Source organism: Hyperoodon ampullatus (assembly GCF_949752795.1).
Source record: "Hyperoodon ampullatus genome assembly, chromosome: 12".
In the NCBI taxonomy this organism is placed as follows: domain Eukaryota; kingdom Metazoa; phylum Chordata; class Mammalia; order Artiodactyla; family Ziphiidae; genus Hyperoodon; species Hyperoodon ampullatus.
This window is the reverse complement of record NC_136925.1, coordinates 55,482,099-55,502,585: the sequence shown is the minus strand read 5'-3', so window position 1 is coordinate 55,502,585 and position 20,487 is coordinate 55,482,099. Positions and strand designations below refer to the sequence as shown.

Below are 20,487 nucleotides of genomic sequence, written 5' to 3'. Positions count from 1 at the left end.
TATATCTTCTTTGGAGAAATGTCTATTTAGGACTTCTGCACTTTCTTGGATTGGGTTGTTTGTTTTTTGGATATTGAGCTGCATGAGCTGCTTGTAAATTTTAGAGATTAATCCTTTGTCAGTTGCTTCATTTGCAAATATTTTCTCCCATTCTGAGGGTTGTCTTTTCATCTTGTTTATGGTTTCCTTTGCTGTGCAAAAGCTTTTAAGTTTCATTATGTCCCATTTCTTTATTTTTGTTTTTATTTTCATTTCTCTAGGAGGTGGGTCAAAAAGGATCATGCTGTGATTTATGTCACAGACTGTTCTGCCTATGTTTTACTCTGAGTTTCATAGTCTCTGACCTTACATTTAGGTCTTTAATCCATTTTGACTTTATTTTTGTGTATGGTGTTAGGGGGTGTTCTAATTTTGTTCTTTTACATGTAGCTGTCCAGTTTTCCCAGCATCACTTATTGAAGGGGCTGTCTTTTCTCCATTGTATATTCTTGCCTCCTTTATCAAAGATAAGGTGACCATATGTGCATGGGTTTATCTCTGGGCTTTCTATCCTGTTCCATTGATCTATATTTCTGTTTTTGTACCAGTACCATACTCTTCTGATTACTGTAGCTTTCGTCTGTAGTATAGTCTGATACTGTAGTATATAGTCTGAAGTCTGGGAGCCTGATTCCCCCAGCTCCATTTTTCTTTCTCAAGATTGCTTTGGCAATGATTCGGGGTCTTGATTTGGGATCTTTTGTGTTTCCATACAAATTGTGAAATTTTTTGTTCTAGTTCTATGAAAAATGCCATCGGTAGTTTGAGATTGCATTGAATCTGTAGATTGCTTTGGGTAGTATAGTCATTTTCACAATGTTGATTCTTCCAATCCAGGAACATGGTATATCTCTCCATCTGTTTGTATGGTCTTTAATTTCTTTCGTCAGTGTCTTATACTTTTCTGCATACAGATCTTTTGTCTCCTTAGGTAGGTTTATTCCTAGGTATTTTATTCTTTTCCTTGTAATGGTAAATGGGAGCATTTCCTTAATTTCTCTTTCAGATTTTTCATCATTAGTGTATAGGAATGCAAGAGATTTCTGTGCATTAGGTTGTATCCTGCTACTTTATCAAATTCATTGATTACCTCTAGTAGTTTTCTGGTAGCATCTTTAGGATTCTCTATGTATTCTCTATGTATAGTACCCTGTCATCTGCAAACAGTGACAGCTTTACTTCTTGTTTTCTGATTTGGATTCCTTTTATTTCTTTTTCTTCTCTGATCGCTGTGGCTAAAACTTACAAAACTATGTTGAATAATAGTGGTGAGAGTGGGCAACATTGTCTTATTCCTGATCTTAGTGGAAATGGTTTCAGTTTTTCACCATTGAGAATGATGTTGGCTGTAGGTTTGTCATATATGGCCTTTATCAACACCATTTTTTATCATAAATGGGTGTTGAATTTTGTTGAAAGATTTTTCTGTGTGTACTGAGAGGATCATATGGTTTTTCTCCTTCAGTTTGTTAATATGGTGTATCACATTGATTGATTTGCATATATTGAAGAATCTTTGCATTCCTGGGGTTAAACCCCACTTGATCATGGTGTATGATCTTTTTAATGTGCTGTTGGATTCAGTTTGCTAATATTTAGTTGAGGATTTTTGCATCTATGTTCATCAGTGATATTGGCCTGTAGTTTTCTTTCTTTGTGACATCTTTGTCTGGTTTTGGTATCAGGGTGATGGTGGCCTCGTAGAATGAGTTTGGGAGTGTTCCTCCCTCTGCTATATTTTGGAAGAGTTTGAGAAGGGTAGGTGTTAGCTCTTCTCTAAATGTTGATAGAATTCGCCTGTGAAGCCATCTGGTCCTGGGCTTCTGTTTGTTGGAAGATTTTTAATCACAGTCTCAATTTCAGTGCTTGTGATTGATCTATTTATATTTCCTATTTCTTCCTGGTTCAGTCTCAGAAGGTTGTGCTTTTCTAAGAATTTGTCCATTTTTTCCAGGTTGTCCATTTTATTGGCATATAGTTGCTTGCAGTAATCTCTCATGATCGGTTGTATTTCTGCAGTGTCAGTTGTTACTTCTCCTTTTTCATTTCTAATTCTATTGATTTGAGTCTTCTCCCTTTTTTTCTTGATGAGTCTGGCTAATGGTTTATCAATTTTGTTTATCTTCTCAAAGAAACAGCTTTTAGTTTTATTGATCTTTGTTATTTTTTCCTTCATTTCTTTTTCATTTATTTATGATCTGATTTTTATGATTTCTTTCCTTCCACTAACTTTGGGGTTTTTTTTGTTGTTGTTGTTCTTCTTCTTTCTCTAATTGCTTTCGGTGTAAGGTTTGGTTGTTTCTTTGAGATTTTTCTTGTTTCTTGAGCTAGGACTGTATTGCTATAAACTTTCTGTTAGAACTGCTTTTGCTGAACCCCATAGGTTTTGGGTAGTCGTGTTTTTCTTGTCATTTTTTTCTAGGTATTTTTTGATTTCCTCTTTGATTTCTTCAGTGATCTCTAGGTTATTAAGTAGTGTATTGTTTAGCGTCCATATGGTTGTATTCTTTACAGATTTTTTCCTGTAATTGATATCTAGTCTCAGAGCGTTGTGGTCGGAAAACATACTTGATACGATTTCAATTTTCTTAAATTTACCAAGGCTTGATTTGTGACCCAAGATATGATCTATCCTGGAGACTGTTTCATGAGCATTTGAGAAGAAAGTGTATTCTGCTGTTTTTGGATGGAATGTCCTATAAATACCAATTAAGTCGATAGTGTTTAATGTATCATTTAAAGCTTGTTTTTCCTTATTTGTTTTCATTTTGGATGATCTGTCCATTGGTGAAAGTGGGGTGTTAGAGTCCCCTACTATGATTCTGTTACTGTCAATTTCCCCCTTTTTGGCTCTTAGCATTTACCTTATGTATTGAGGTGCTCCTATGTTGGTTGCATAAATATTTACAATTGTTATATCTTCTCCTTGGATTGACCCCTTGATCATTATGTAGTGTCCTTCTTTGTCTCTTGTAATAGTCTTTATTTTAAAGTCTTTTTTATTTGATATGAGATTTGCTACTCCAGCTTTCTTTTGATTTCATTTGCATGGAATATCTTTTTCCCATCCCTCATTTTTGGTCTGTATGTGTCCCTAGGTCTGAAGTGGGTCTCTTTTAGACAGCATATATACAGGTCTTGTTTTTCTATCCATTCAGCCCATCTATTTCTTTTGTTTGGAGAATTTAATACATTTACATTTAAGGTAAATAACGATGTGTATGTTCCCATTACCATTTTCTTAATTGTTTTGGGTTTGTTGTTGTAGGTCTTTTCCTTCTCTTGTGTTTTCTGCCTAGAGAAGTTTCTTTAGCATTTGAGTAAAGCTGGTTTGGTGGTGCTGAATTCTCTTAGCTTTTGCTTGTCTGTTAAGGTTTTAATTTCTCCGTCGAATCTGAATGAGATCCTTTCTGAATAGAGTAATCTTGGTTGTTTTTTCCTTTCATTGCTTTAAATATGTCCTGCCACTTCCTCTTGGCTTGCAGAGTTTCTGCTGAAAGATCAGCTGTTAACCTTATGGGGATCCCCTTGTATGCTATTTGTTGCTTTTCTCTTGCTTCTTTTAATATTTTTTTCCCTGTATTTAATTTTTGATAGTTTGATTAATATGTGTCTTGGCATGTTTCTTCTTGGATTTCTCCTGTATGGAACTCTCTGCCCTTCCTGCACTTGATTGACTATTTCCTTTCCCATGTTAGGGAAATTTTCAACTATAATCTCTTCAAATATTTTCTCAGACCCTTTCTTTTACTCTTCTTCTTCTGGGACCCCCATAATTTGAATGTTGGTGCGTTTAATGCTGTCCTAGAGGTCTCTGGGACTGTTCTCAATTATTTTCATTCTTTTTTCTTTATTCTGCTCTTCAGTAGTTATTTCCACTATTTTATCTTTCAGGTCATTTATCCGTTCTTCTGCCTCAGTTGTTCTACTATTGATTCCTTCTAGAGAATTTTTCGTTTCATTTATTGTGTTGTTCATCACTGTTCGTTTGCTCTTTAGTTCTTCTAGGTCCTTTGTAAGCTTTTCTTATATTTTCTCCATTCTATTTTCAAGATTTTGGATCATCTTTACTATCATTACTCTGAATTCTTTTTCAGGTAGACTGCCTCTTTCCTCTTCATTTGTTTGGTCTGGTGGGTTTTTACCTTGCTCCTTCATCTGCTGTGTGTGTCTCTGTCTTCTCATTTTGCTTAACTTACTGTGTTTGGGGTCTCCTTGTCACAGGCTGGAGCTTTGTAGTTCCTGTTGTTTTTGGTGTCTGCCCCCAGTGGCTAAGGTTGGTTCAGTGGGTTGTGTAGGCTTCCTGGTGGAGGGGAGTAGTGCCTGTGTTCTGGTGGACGAGGCTGGATATTGTCTTTCTGTTGAGTAAATCCGCATCCGGTGGTGTGTTTTCGGGTGTCTGTGACCTTATTATGATTTTAGGCAGCCTGTCTGCTAATAGGTGGGGTTGTGTTCCTGTCTTGCTAGTTGTTTGGCATAGGGTGTCCAGCACTGGAGCTTGCTGGTCATTGAGTGGAGCTGGGTTTAAGCGCTGAGATGGAGATCTCTGGGAGAGCTTTTGCCATTTGATATTACGTGGAGCTGGAAGGTCTCTGGTGGAACAATGTCCTGAACTCGGCTCTCCCACCTCAGAAGCACAGGCCTGACACCCGGCCAGAGGACCAAGATGCGGTTAGCCACATGTTTCAGAAGAAAAGGGGAAAAAAAAGAAAGAAATTAGGAAAAAAAGAAAATAAAATAAAGTTATTAAAATAAAAAATAATTATTAAAAATAAAAAAAAATTTATGTAATAAAAAAGAAAGAAAGAAAGAAAGAAGAGAGCAACCAAACGAAAAAACTCCACCATTGATAACAAGCGTTAAAACGTATACAAAAAAAAAAAAAGGCAGCAGAACCCTAGGACAAATGGTAAAAGCAAAGCTATACAGACAAAATCACACACAGGAGCATACACATACATACTCACAAAAAGAGAAAAAGGGGAAAAAAAGTATATCATTGCTCTCAAAGTCCATCGCTTTAATTTTGGGATGATTTGTTGTCTATTCAGGTATTCCACAGATGCAGGGTACATCAAGTTGATTGTGGAGATTAAATCCGCTGCTCCTGAGGCTGCTGGGAGAAATTTCCCTTTCTCTTGTTTGTTTGCACAGCTCCTGGGGTTCAGCTTTGGATTTGTCCCTGCCTCTGCGTGTAGGTCGCCTGAAGGTGTCTGTTCCCACCGAGGCAGAATGGGGTTAAAGGAGCAGCAGATTCGGGGGCTCTGGCTCACCCAGACCCGGGGGAGGGAGGGGTACAGAATGCGGGGCGAGCCTGTGGCAGCAGAGGCCAGCATGACGTTGCACCAGCCTGATGCACGCCATGCGTTCTCCCGGGGAAGTTGTCCCTGGATCATGGGACCCTCACAGTGGCAGGCTGCACAGGCTTCCGGTGGGGGAGGTGTTGATAGTGACCTGTGCTTGCACACAGGCTTCTTGGTGGCTGCACCCGCAGCCTTAGCATCTCATGCCCGTCTCTGGGGTCCGTGCTGATAGCCGTGGCTCGCGCCCGTCTCTGGAGCTCGTTTAGGCTGCACTCTGAATCCCCTCTCCTCACACACCCCTAAACAATGGTCTCTTGCCTCTTAGGCACTTCCAGACTTTTTCCCGGACTCCCTCCCGGCTAGCTGTGGTGCACTAGCCCCGTTCAGGCTGTTCACGCAGCCAACCCCAGTCCTCTCCCTAGGATCCGACCTCCGAAACCTGAGCCTCAGCTCCCAGCCCCCGCCCGCCCCCGTGGGTGAGCAGACAAGCCTCTCGGGCTGGTGAGTGCTGGTCTGCACCGATCCTCTGTGCGGGAATCTCTCCGCTTTGCCCTCCGCACCCTTGTTGCTGCGCTCTCCTCCGCTGCTCCGAAGCTTCCCCCTTCCGCCACCCGCGGTCTCCGCCCGCGAAGGGCCCTCATAGTGTGTGGAAACCTTTCCTCCTTCACAGCTCCCTCCCACTTGTGCAGATCCCGTCCCTATTCTTTTGTCTCTGTTTTTTCTTTTTTCTTTTGCCCTACCCAGGTATGTGGGGAGTTTCTTGCCTTTTGGGAGGTCTGAGGTCTTCTGCCAGCGTTCAGTAGGTGTTCTGTAGGGGTTGTTCCACATGTAGATGTATTTTTGATGTATTTGTGGGGTGGAAGTTGATCTCCACATCTTGCTCTTCTGTTATCTTGAAGTTCTCCCCCTAAAAATGTTAGCAAATTTTAATAGAAAATATCTTCATCACCTATCTTGCATAAAGTATGATAAATAGGTTCCTTTTTTATTTTTACAATTTAAGGGGATTTCATTTTTTTCAAGTCCATTATAAAACACACTGAAACATTTGCCTAACCGTGTAGACTGGCTCAAGGCAGTCCGTGCTCTAAAACTAATTGTTGAATAACTTTTCAAATATAAGGAGAGGAATTCTTCAGGATTCTCATCAAGATGAATCACCTTTTACTTATTTCTCCCTTGGGTTTCATCATATATAGGACTTAATGCAGATCTGGGACATACTCAACTAGAATAATGAAAGATATTTCACAAAGGAATAAAGGTGAAATAATATTCAGAAATCTGTAATAGAACATTAAAAAAGTAAGATTTTTATTGTGGAAAATATTAGCACCACCACCACCCCCCCAGCATTTGTTGAGTGTATAGATGTTTCTTGATTTTTTTCTGGACAATCTCAGACCTTCAAATAGTGGACATAAAATATACAGCAGTTCCTTAAAAGTTTTTAAGGTAGGAATATTCATAAATCAGATTTGGATATGAATTTTATATTCACTAGTTTACTTGCTAACTTTAAAATGATTATATTTATTTTTCTAGTAATTAAATTTGTCCTTGTTCCTTTATCTTAAAAGAGATCATGAATCTTCAGTTGTAATATAGGCTCAGGTTGTCCCAGGTGGAAGTTAAGGAGTTCATTATTCTTATCTCTGTCAATTTCCTAACTTACAAATGAGCTGAAGCAATTAATTCTTGCAAGTCTCCTGTATTAATTATAGTGTAGGCAGGTTTCCGTGTGGCTTTGTAATTCTTTTTGTCACATTTTCTCTCTGTTTACTATCTCAGCTTGATACTTGTTGACATGCTGATTCATGTTTTAGTGTACTAGAAGGGTTTTATTCATCTGGAGGAATGAGTATAAAGAGGTCACACCTTATCATCACACTGGCATTTCTAGTGTGTGTCGAGCATGTATCTCCTTTTAATTTAATTTCTGAAAAATGTACAGGGATTTCTGCAGCTAAGCTGTACAAATCGATAAAATTTGTAATCAAGGCTGTCTAATCTCTAAACCTGATACAAAACTTCACAACTATTGATTACATGTGAAGGATCTCTAGCTGTTAATCATGCATAAAAGCATAGAATAAATGGTGGCTTCAGAAAAGGAAATGGACAAATAATCATCACCCCTGCAGTCCTTATCTGTCTTTCTGTTCCCCTGAAGCAAGCATGTTACCAGACTTTCACTTTATTAAATCAAATGATGTATTAAAGTGTGTCAATAACCATTATCACTTTCAAAATTTGTATTACTCTAGCTTTTTTCTATTATAATTTAGACATTTTCTCGTCTTTCTTCAGAAAAATGATCCAAAGCAAATTAGTTTATTTTGTAAGTTTCCGGAAGGAATGAAAGAAGGATCTAAGTCGGTGTATTAAAATCATAATCTTTGTTGGGAGTGAAATGAGCCATACATACTTGGAATATCATTATAATGTAATTGTTGTAGTTTATTTTGGGCGGTCTTGGGGGGACTTCATGGCATAAGATAGCCTCACTTAAAATGGGCCCTCCTAACCTCTCATTTACTAATATACTTTATAATAATTTCCGAGTTTGAATTGACTGGCTTGACTCATTCAAGGACAGATGTAGGATGTTTACAAAGGAGATACGTAGTTGAGGAAAACATGTACTATTTCTGCATCTAAATATTATTAGAGGGATTTGGATAAAAATATATATGTAAATGTATTTTTCTGTTAGACCTATCCACTCAAAAGTAAAGAAATTTAGATTATATTGCTGATTCACTTTATATATACCTGTAAACTTATATTGATATAAAAATTAAAATATTTTAATAAATGTTGTATTGCAGCGATGGATTAGGGTGCTAGAAAATCACTCTAAATTATTATAGCTTAGAATAAAGTATTGACATGTCTTATACCTCATAGAATTATTAGTCCAATATTTAATATATTAGTATCTTTGGGAGCATAGTGAAGAAATGAACCTGCCCTCAAAGAGCATACAGGAAATAAAGACAAAAATATATTCATTTAAAGTAGTTTTTTAAATCTTATATCATACCGCCACAATATTTGGCACATGCCAGGCCCTTAATAAATGTTTACTTTAATACAAAAAGAATACTGGGCTTCCCTGGTGGCGCAGTGGTTGAGAGTCCGCCTGCCGATGCAGGGGACACGGGTTCGTGCCCCAGTCCGGGAGGATCCCACATGCTGCGGAGCAGCTGGGCCCGTGAGCCATGGCCGCTGAGCCTGCGCGTCCGGAGCCTGTGCTCCGCAACGGGAGAGGTCACAACAGTGAGAGGCCCGTGTACTGCAAAAAAAAAAAAAAAAAAAAAAAAAGAATACTAAATAAGCATGTAGTGGCTCAGCACAACTCATTATTAGAGAAATAAAATTTGTAAAGTACTGTTCTATGGAGGGATCACTGACATAATCTTCACAAAAATATTGAGGTAATTTACCAAGTGAAGAGATTAGGGATAGGGATTATATCAAAATGCTGAACAATTACTAACCACAAAATCTCATCAGTGGCAGAAAGCCTCTGATGATCTTGTCTGGCTCACAGATCTGCTGGTGGACTGGCAATTGGCTGGTCTAGATGACCTTTGCTGGCACGACGAGGTGACTAACTCAGCTCTGTTCCACATGCATTTCTTAGTCCAGAAGTGATGGTGGAGGTGTAAGAGCAAGAGGAGCTCACAGGAGTCTTTGAGATACAGGCTGAAAACGAGCACACCGCCACTTTTGCTTCATTCTGTTGACCAAAGCAAGTCATGAGGCAAGCCCCAAATCAAAAGATGGGGAAATAAACCCCACTTCTTTGGTGTGAAGGGTTGTAAAATCACATGGCCAACAGTGTGGATGCAAAGAGAGGTGAAGAATTGGAGCCATCACAGAACTGAGTTCTTAAGTTCTATTTTCATTAGCTCTTGAACATAAAACATATTAAAATTAGTTGCTTTATTGTTCAGAAAATTAAGTTTCCAAGCATATACTATGGGCCAACCACTTTGCTTAGCATACAAAATATTTACCTCATTTTTTAGTACAACCTAAGAAGTGTGTCATTTATCTTCCTTTTAGGGGTGGAGAAGGCATTGAAAATTCCCTCTAGAGTTTTGTCATTGCTGTATACAGCTCCTCTCCATTCATCTTATTTTATACACTGTATATGATGAAGTAGTTTTTTCCATATTACTTTTTTAGGGTAATATACAACTCACTGTACATTTTGTATGTGATTAATGCTGTTGCTAAACATTTTTATGAAAAATAAAGTTTGTTTTTACACTAGGGGTAGATTATTCTCTTCTTCTTTTCCTTCAATAAATTTTTAAAATGCCTTTTCTCGGGCTTCCCTGGTGGCACAGTGGTAGAGAGTCCGCCTGCCGATGCAGGGGACATGGGTTCATGCCCCTGTCCAGGAAGATCCCACATGCCGTGGAGCGGCTGGGCCCGTGAGCCATGGCCACTGAGCCTGCGCGTCCGGAGCCTGTGCTCCGCAACGGGAGAGGCCACAACAGTGAGAGGCCCATGTACCGCAAGAAAAAAGAAAAAAAGAAAAAAAAAATTCTTCTCTTTCTATTTTATGTTTTATCCAAGTATAGGTGGTTAGCTATACAAAATGTTTTATTTTTTGTATTGTTTAAAGTATAACATATAAGCAGAATATGCAGTATGAGAGATGAATTGAAGTGGATTGATTGACTGTAATTACATGGTTCTTCCAACACAGTCTGATATTATTAGATAAAAATTTAAGTGAAAAACATTAAAGAACCCCCAAATTTTCAACTCCCCATGTTTTGAGAATTAGGTTTAATAAGACATTCAGTAGGATTTATCTATTGGAAAAATAGTTATTTTTGTCTTTTTTTTCCCACGTCATTTTGGTAGTAAGTTCTTTTGAAAATCAAACAGTTTCCTTAGCATTATTATAGAGAGTATGCAAATGTTATTAGAATTATCTGATGTACTTCAGTCAGACTCTTGAGAGCAGTGAAGATGACATATTTTGGTTTAATTTGATGATGTACTTAGTATTGTTCTGATGGTCCTGGGTAAATATTTCTGTGACTCTGCAGGAGAGCTGAGTGAGCCATGCACCCCCTGTCATTCTATATCCCCTGAGGGCAAACATGTCATTTCAACAACACAGCCAGAAAGCCAAAAGAGCTGACAGTTGGTTTGTGGTTATTCCTGGACCTGAGGCTCCCTCATATTACAGTGCTAATCAAGTCATCTCACCAACTTATCATTAACTCAATTTGACCCGTGGGAGCAGAGATGAAATCTTTTTGGCAAGACTAATGATGCTCTAAGACTAAAAAGATGTGCAGTGTAAAACCTTGATTATCCTCAGTCATTACCATGAGGAAAATAAAAGTACAAAGCATCAGTAGAGAAAAGTAAAGACAATATCTTCCAAAGCACTTCAGTTTTTTCCTCCCCCAAGGTATGCCAATGTCTTCTTCCTTTTTTTTTTTTTTAGAAAAAAAATTCAACTTTGTTCAGAAATTTCATCTCAATTATTTCTTATTTTACACCAACAATATTTTATCTAACAGTCAGGAAGTTCACTTTCCTTGTGTTTGTTTTGATAAATGGAATGGAAATTGTGCTTTGCAGTCAGCTTCTAAGATTTCTGATGAAAAGGCAGCCAGGAGCAAGAAGCTCCCTGTCATGCTTCAGTGTTCTTAGTTTGTGACATCTTTGACAACATCTTCCTTTTCTTCTTGGCATGAGCTTTGGGACATCTTCTATTTCTCTCTGACTGACAGCTGGATAATAAGTTTTATCATTAAAAACTGATTCTAGGGAAATGTGATCCCTGCCCTCGATTCTCCTGTAGCTGCTAAAGCTTTTGTTTTCACTACTCTTTCAGAGTAACCAGAGATTATCACTAGAGAAGGACCTGGATATTGACCTGTCATGTCATGTGTTGTTTAACAAATACCCAAAATTGAATTTCCTTTTATCTGTTATCTAGAACCACTTATTAAATCATCTTGCTGTTGAGAGGTGACTCAAAGTCAACAGGTCCTTTCTACTCATGTTGCCTTAATTTTTCTTAATCTTCAGAGAATTCTTAAGTAGTTCTTCATTTTATCCTATCAAGTTGTGTTAAATATTTGACACAAAAACTATTACAAGGATAAATCCCATGCTTGATCTGTTTAGAATTTAAGTAAGGACAGTGATATGTTATTTCTTTATTTATCTGCTAATTGTATATTACTGGTCATAGATTTGATATATAACTTTTCTGCTATCTCTTTTTATTTCTTCTTGATTTCATGTGGCTTTTCTCACTGTAACAACTAGGAAATAGGTGAATGATAAAAGGAAAAATGGAATGGGAAAAGTTAGTAAACCTGGCTGATCAACTTTTGGCAGGAAAATAAAGAAAGCCATTGTCTCCTGAAGTCACACTCGTTCTTGGCCCCTTATTCTTCCCTAACACATTGCAATCTTTGGATTTTTCCACTTCCAGTGTCTGCACACTTGACAAAACCTCCAAAGTAATTTTTCTAAAGTAGTTAATTAATTGTGTTAATTTCCTACTCAGTTACTTTCCATTGGCTCTTAGATCAAGTTACCTCTTATCATGACATCCAAAGTTTTTCCCATCTTTTCCCAACCAATTTTTCCTATATAACCTCCTATTAGATAACTTGTACAGCAACCAAATGGGATTACATATTTTTTCCAATTGTGTTTGTATTTATTCATCTTGTTTCCTCTGCATTTTTATTATTTATCCAAACTATGTCTATAGATCTTCTTGCCTTACCCGTTGAGACCAAATGCAAATATCTCTTCCATTTGACAGGTGGAAGTCGTTTCTCTCTCTTGAATTCCTATAGTATTTTATTCCATTCATATACCATTTATATCATACTGCTTTAATTTTTTTTCTTAGTTTATCATCTTTACTAAATAAATGTTAAGCTCCTTGAGGTCTATTATTGTTTTATTCACTTTAGAATCCTCCACAGTGTCTGGTATCATACACTTCATATAATAGGCAATCTATTTTTGTTTCACAATAGATGGATTACTTGTTCAAAATATTTTAATATGATCCTTTGCTGCATGAAGGTCACTCCTTTGCTATATTTATTCCCAAGTTTCTGCCAGAATTTTACCCCACAACTTTTTCCAATTCCTTGTTTCTCTCTCAAATTTCCTTTTACTAGAAAAGCAAAATGAGAAAGAAGGAAAGAGAACTGTTTTATAAACACATGTATGGAATACCTAACAAAAATTTGAAAATGGAAAATTAAAAATTGGGAACAAGAAAGAACACTTAGTAAATTTCAAACCACTTGACACGTAGTGCATTGATGAATGTGATCCCCATTGTTTTATCATCATTGTGGTGACCTATGTTGTTATAAATACTGTGACGTCTCTATGTGCCATTCACCACACTAGGTCTTTTCTTTAAATTATTTAATCCTTAAAACAGCACTTATGCCCAGCTTTATATAACATAGTGAGTCCTGAGCAATATCCTTCTACTTCCGTTTATTCTACAAAAGTTAATTATTCCAATTTTAAAAGTTTAAATTTTTACTTATGCATTCATATCTCAGAAATACAACACAATTATTGGTGAGGCACAAGACTAATGGATCAGGGTGAGGAATTTAGGTAATTTTCTTGTCTAATTCTCTGATAGAATTTTCTGTGAATGGATTTCATAGTAGTAGAACAGTCTCAAGTCCCTGCTGTTTATATCCTGATTTTAAAAAATCTATGTATACGTGGTTGTCAGCCCACGTCAGCGCTAAGAGACTTCAGAGGTGTTGCATAGCAGAGTGCCTATTGTATGTGTGTATGTCTCTGTATGTGCTTATATATGTATATGTGAATATATACATAGATATACGTGCATGAATACATATATGTGATTATAGCATATATGTAAATACAGCTGAGAATATCCAACCTCAATAAAAACTGGAAAAAAATAAAGCACGTGTCAACTAAATAAGTGTAATTAGACAGTGACTTCCTCTGAATTACTGCAGATGCCTTATAGCTCAAAATAATTGAATTTTGACTTTAGATGTGTTTCTGCATACGTGTGTGTGTGTGTTTACTTTGTTGTATGTTGGTTTCTGAATATTGCCCTAGATGGCAGCAAGATTATATTTTAAGCACTATTTTAGTAATAACAATTCATTTTGCAGCATTTCTTCAAGGCATTGTGAAAAATATAGATTTTAAATACCATATTGACCTCGTAGAAATATTCTTTGCCTATTAAAAAGCTATTTCTTTTCACAAATCTTTGGTTTTTTACCAGTTAATAAAGTGTTGGCAACTGATATTATGATTGTGGTTTATGCACATATGTATAGAATTTCTAAAGCTACCTTTTCCAGATTTTAAATTAGAGTTTTAAAATCTAATTTATATTAGTGTCAAAGTTAGCAGCATTTAAATACACCGAAACAGAATTCTCACTCAAAGTGAACTCTATGTATTTTTTTACATACTACCAATACATAATAAATATATTTTTGTCAACTCTTAAAAATGAATAATTGAGGATGTAGAGCTATTGTGTCTTTCACAGTGTCTGGGTATGGTTTTATTTTACTTTTTTTTTTTAAATTTCAAATACGAGAATAAAAAGAGTGGGGGTAGTGAGTTGCTTCTGCTTTTGACAGCGAGTCCCTCAGTATGCACACATTTACATCTCTTCTGGCTTTTCCAAGCCTAGAGAAACACCAAGTTCCTCCAAACTTTGACTTGCTCTAGGGCTATTCAGAATGTCAAGCAGTTCTAATAGGCAGTCAGCTAGCTGCAGCAGCTGAGGAGAAATTGAATAGCACATATATTCCCTATTTTCAGTGCTCCATAAAAGGGTTGAATAAAGGAAGCTGAAAGGCAAAAGAAATTGGATATAATGAGATTAGTTAGGAGAAGAAAATTTCTATTTATTTTTATAATTATTTAACTTTATAAATAGAGAAATTAATTTTTTTAATTATTTTATTATTAGTTTGGGAGAAAATGTAAATATGTAGTCAGTAATTTGACAGGCAAATGGTAGAGGCTTTTAGTACATGAAGTGTTAAGTAGGTTTTTTTTCTTTACCATTTTGCATCTCCACTTTTTTTCACGTTCATGTGTACACTTTTATTTATTCCTTTTTTTTAAAAGAGGCCTCTAAATTTGCTGTTCAGAAATATAGTCCCTCTGTGATGACTAAAGTCATGTGTAAACTTTAAACCATTCCTATGAATATCCACTTTTTTTGTTGTTTTTTGTTCTGTTTTTTTGAGTTTTATTGGTCTTGTAGTTTCTACTCATTGCCAAAGTTACTAAGGTAAAATTTTCCTCCACTACTACCAATGAAGTTGTGTCATACATCTGTAAAACAGATTCTTTTAAAATTTTTATTTCATTTTATTTTTTAATACATTATACCCCGTTTACTTATTTCTCTGACCCCTCATCCCCTGCTTCTGGCAACTGCCAATCTGTTCTCTCTAACTGATCTATGATCTTGTTATTTTGGTTATTTTTTGTTTTTGTTTTTAAGACCCCACACATAAGAGAGATTATATGGTATTGTCTTTCTCTGTCTGATATATTTCATTTAGCATAATACCCTGGAAGTCTATCCATGTTGCTGCAAATGTCAAAATTTTGCTCTTTCTCATGGCTTAATAATATTCCATGGTATATATATAGATATGCATAGATATGTATATGTAAACACATTTTCTTTACTCATTCATCCCTTGATGGACACTTGTGTTGTTTCCTTGTAAATAGTGCTGCAGTGAACATAGGGGTGCATATATCTTTTCAGTTAGTGTTTTTATTTTCTGCAGATAAATACCCCGAAGTGGAATTGCTGAATCATATGGTAGTTCTGTTTTTAATTGAGGAACCTTAATACTGTTTTCCATAGTGGCTGCACCAATTTATATTCCCAACGGTGCACAAGGGATCCCTTTTCTCCACATCCTCACCAACACTTGTTATTTCTTATCTTTTTGATGACAGCCATTTTGAGAGGTGTGAGGCAATATCTTGTACTTTTGGTTTGCATTTCCCTGATGATTACTGACGTTGAACATCTTTTCATGTACCTGTTGACCATCTGTATGTCTTATTTGGGAAAATGTCTCTTTGGATCTTGTGCCCATTTTTTAATCAGTTTGTTTGGGGTTTTTTTGCTATTGAGTTGTAGGAGTTCTTTATATATTTTGGATATTAACTGCTTATCAGATATATGATTTGCAAATATTTTCTTCCATTCAGTAGGTTACCTTTGCATTTTGTTGATGGTTTCCTTTGCTGTGCAGAAGCTTTTTAGTATGATATAGTCCCACTTATTTATTTTTGCTTTTGGTGTCAGATTAAAAAAAGTCATGGCCTAGACCTGTGTCAAGGAGCTTACCATCTTTTTGTTTGTTTGTTTTTAGGAGTTTTATGATTTCAGGTCTTAACTTTCAGGTCTTTAATCCATTTTGAGTTAATTTTTGTATATGGTGTAAGACAGTGGTTGTGTTTCACTCTTTTGCATATGACTGTCCAGTTTTCCCAATACCATTTAATGAAGAGATAGTTCTTTCCCCATTGTATATTCTTGACTCCTTTTTCATAAGTTAATTGACCAGATATGTTTGCATTTATTTCTGGGCTCTCTATTCTGTTCCATTCATCTATGTGTCTGTTTTAGTACAAATATCATATCGTTTTAATTATTTTAACTTTGTAATATAGTTTGAAATCAGAGAGCATGATGCCTCCAGCTTTGTTCTTTTTTCTCAAGATTACTTTGGCCAGTTGGGGTTTTTCTGTGGTTTCATACAAATTTTAAGATTATTTGTTTTATTTCTTCAAAAAAAATGCCACTGGAATTTTGATAGGGATTGCATTGAATCTGTAGATTGCTTTCAGTAGTATGGCCATTTTAACAATATTGATTTTTCCAATCCATGAGCACTGAGTATCTTTCATTTGTGTCTTCTTCAATTTCTTTATGCTTTTCTTAGTCTTTTAAAGTTGTATTAGAATGAAGGGTAAGTGCAAATTGAATAGTGGCATAAAATGAAAAGATGTATGAAAGAGAATGATCACTTGGAAAAAGAGAAGTTTATAAAGGAATAAGATGTCAGGTTCAAAATGAAGGGTGTATGAAAACAGGTATATGACTACTAGACCTAAAAAAATTAAAGCAGAGGAATAAATATTTATTGGTGTTTTCTCTTATTGCTATATGGGATACTTGCATTCATATGCATCAGGTATTTTCTGGAGAAATTTCTCAATCTAGACACTTTTAGAACAACGTATGGACTAACTGCAATGTGGCCACTCAGTTGTATCTGATTGCTACCTAACAGGCAGCAAAGTCACAATTTATCTGGGAAGTTTTTGGATGATCCTACCTATAAGTGCCTGGCCAGTTTGTGGGCAGTGATGCCAAAGACTGTGTTTTTAGTCTAACTAGACGGAAAGGAAAATATCATCTCACTCTTGTGCCTGGTGGGGAAAATGATAACATAGAGCTAGACATATAAAGATATTTTTTTTAATGATTAAAAAAACACATCTTTCTTCCAGCCTACTTAACACTGAAACAAAAGTGGTAAAATAGGGCGACTGGATATTGTAAACAATCAGAAGATCAGACAGAATTTAAAACCTAAACTTTGGATTCTACCAAAGATTAATTTGCATGTATATATATGTATTTTTATAGTTTTGAGGTTTTAAATTAAATGGCCACCAGAGAGTATTTCACATTGCACATTAAATATATTGAACTGGAATCCCAATTTGGGTTTGCCATCTGTGTGCCATGATGATTATTTTCACACAACTAAGATTTTAATCTCAAAAATGAAAATTTATAAAAACACCCATATTGGGCTTTTTGTATTACTTATTTTTCTTCACTTTTTCCCTACTGATTTATATTTTTCATGAGAACTAACAATCCCTTGTGAGCTAATGGAGGCACCAACAAGGCCTCAACCTTGACCTTTACTTTAATCTCTTTGTCAAATCAATGTATTAAAGTTTTGCTGTGTATTGGTTTGTTTACTGTGTAGACTTTGCCATGGCCATGACTTTCATAGGGTAATTATTTTGATTAAGTTAGATGATTAAAGTTAGTCTTGCATGAGAAAAGTATACACTTGGGAAGCAGTGATGGATGGATTCCAGTCTTCAGAGTGTTTAGTTCTGCCAGCATTTTCCAGTTGAATGGAAATTTACTTCCCAGTTTGGTTTCAGTGACACTGAATGGATTATCAAACCTGAGCATTTCCTAGAGAAAGACAAAAAGAGATCAAGAAGGATAGATGACAATGTGAATATCCACATGTGTTCTTGCAATTTTTCTCAGATATTTTTCTGCTTTGATGAACAACATCATTACTGAAATAATAAATGTTAATTAATATCTGCATCATTTTTGTAAATGGTAGTTTAGTATTACAACTAGACTAATTAGTATACAGCATAGCTTGGTGACATGACAAATCAGAGAGCATAACATGTTGACTCTCATCCATTATGATGTATTAGCTAATTCACTTGCTCAATAATGACCAAAGAAAGATGGGGAATAGGGCAGTAACAACAGAAACAACTATAAAAGCATTGTGGCCACATTTTCAGGTTTTTATTTTTCTGCCATGTTCCTGAGTACTATGGATTGTGGACATTTTACTTCCCATTTCTCTTCCCATTGGTAAATCATAGCCCTAACAGAAACCTTTAAGAATAAGATCATGAGTAATAAAGAAAATGAGAATAAACGATGACTTCCAGATTTTCCTAGGTTTACACATGCTATGTCATGCTCAGTGTTAAATTTTTTCAAGATTATTCATGGTAAAGTTGACAGCTATCTGTGTCTTTGATTTATTTTTCAGAACCTATGCGAACCCCAAAGACTTTAAAGATTGCTGAGATACAGGCAAGACGCATTGCTGTGGACTGGGAATCCCTGGGTTACAACATCACTCGTTGCCACACTTTTAATGTCACTATCTGCTACCATTACTTCCGTGGTCACAATGAGAGCAAGGCAGACTGTTTGGACATGGACCCCAAAGCCCCTCAGCATGTTGTGAACCATCTGCCACCTTATACAAACGTCAGCCTCAAGATGATCCTAACCAATCCAGAAGGCAGGAAGGAGAGTGAAGAGACGATTATTCAAACTGATGAAGATGGTATGCTCATACTTCCTTATTTTTAAAGGGGGGAATTATATGACAAGAATTATGTACTTGCTTACAGTTTTGCCTAGAGTCCCCAAAATTGAATTGGATTCCGAAATCTGCTAAATACTTTTAACAGGGTTAACTTTGGAAAGGGTTTGCCTTTAACAAAAAACTTAATATTCTTCAGGGTAGCATCAAATACTAAATGAACTATTCCTTTATTGTTTTCCATTTTTATACAATATTAGAAAAGTAGCAACTACACTAAAAGTCTAAATAAAGTTTTTATCAAATGTTCAAAAATAATTTTCACCATTTGTGGCACTACATCGATTACCTATTGGTGAAATGCATTTAGTTAAAAATATAGTTTTTTGCATTTTACAGATCAATAGTAATAGCTTTCTTTCCTTTAGATTTGAAAGCAGCATTGTTTACCCATTCTATTTATTTTTAGATAGTTTTATGTAATTATAAATATAAAAGAAGGTCAAAGTTTATATGTTTAAGTCTAAATAAAGGTCCTTATCAGATATTGGCAAGCTATCATCTTTTATCTATCTTTTTACCACCCAAGTAATTGAATTATAACTTGCCCAATTTCTATGTGTATTACTTCTAAATTATTGAATAATAGGAAGAAACATTTATATTAATATTATAAGTTACACACACATAATATAGTATGTCATTAATGTGAATTTGAATACATATTCTGATTTAAAAAAATAGTATCCTAGACAAAAATGTATAAAAATGATAATCTAATAATAACACTGTATTCTTCCAATGTAAGACATTTCATTTGCAATATTTCCTTTTATGAATGAAAGCGTGCAGGGGGAAAAAGTGTGCTATATAGTGAATTGAGGCAAAACCGAACTGGAGTCAGGAATCATGAGTTTTCAGTCCTGGCTCTAATAACTCTGTAACCTTAGCAAATCCTTTCACCCCTCTAGTTCTCTAGTTCTCAACTCTATTATGAAAAGGTTAAATTAGATGATCTCTAAGGTTCCATCTACATTTTTGTTTGGGTTTCAGAAAACAGGATGTATTTGATACCTGAGTGTTCCCAATTTCCCTCGAGTTCTAAACTTTAGGCTCAGATGTATATTTTGACGCCTACCAAGTATGAGATTGCCATAAAATGGGTCAATATTCCATAGTTTCTAGAAATTCTCCTTATTACTTCAAGCTTTCTCACTCTGAAAAATGGAAATGATCTTGGATTGTTCTGTTGTTTTTGTCATAATAAAGGGAAGTGAAAGCTTTTAACCTCATTTAGCTCAGACTTTCAAGGAAACAATATTGTCCTAAAATTATGCATATTCATAAAATTTCAAAGAATAAGCCTAAGACTTATTCATGATAAATGTATTTTTGTCATCTTTGAGACAATAAAACAGTCACCTCAGCTATCATGTTTGAACTTGCACTTAATCAAAACATTAACAACATTTTAAAGAACAAACCCTGCTTTTATACATAAACACACAAACACTCGTATTACCCCCCTGCCCCCCACACACACACAACACACATACAACACATGCTTATGAAAGAAACAGTGGTTGAGTGTAGTTGTTTCATAGGTAGAGTATCAAAATGGGAAGTCTAAGCATGGATTCAAAAGCTCTGAAAAATCTCTATCTCATTTTATAAAGTGGGATAAATATTATGTCTATATTATACTAAACATTTTTAAGTATAGTTGATTTATAAATTGTGTTAGTTTCAGTTGCACAGCAAAGTGATTCAGTTATTTTTTTTCAGATTATATTCCATTATAGTTTATTTCAAGATCTTGAATTTAATTCCCTGTGCTATACAGTAAATACTTGTTGCTTATCTATTTTATGTATAGTACTTCATATCCATTAATCCCATACTCCTACTTTATGCCTCCCTCCCTCCATCTCCCCTTTGGTAACCATGAGTTTGTTTTC

At 35.7% G+C, this 20,487-nt stretch overlaps 1 protein-coding gene across 6 annotated transcripts in view; it reads left to right on the top strand.

Annotated features, from left to right (window-relative positions):
- The window catches only part of PTPRK (protein tyrosine phosphatase receptor type K), a gene marked incomplete at its 3' end in the record, with an annotated part of 565,453 nt that overhangs the window by 430,758 nt on the left and 114,208 nt on the right, over positions 1-20,487 (top strand). For all 6 annotated transcript variants that reach the window (XM_079716965.1, XM_079716964.1, XM_079716962.1 and 3 more), the window contains exon 8: positions 18,248-18,550. In XM_079716965.1, coding sequence (XP_079573091.1) covers positions 18,248-18,550 — 303 coding nt within the window. The remainder of the gene's footprint in view (positions 1-18,247; positions 18,551-20,487) is intronic.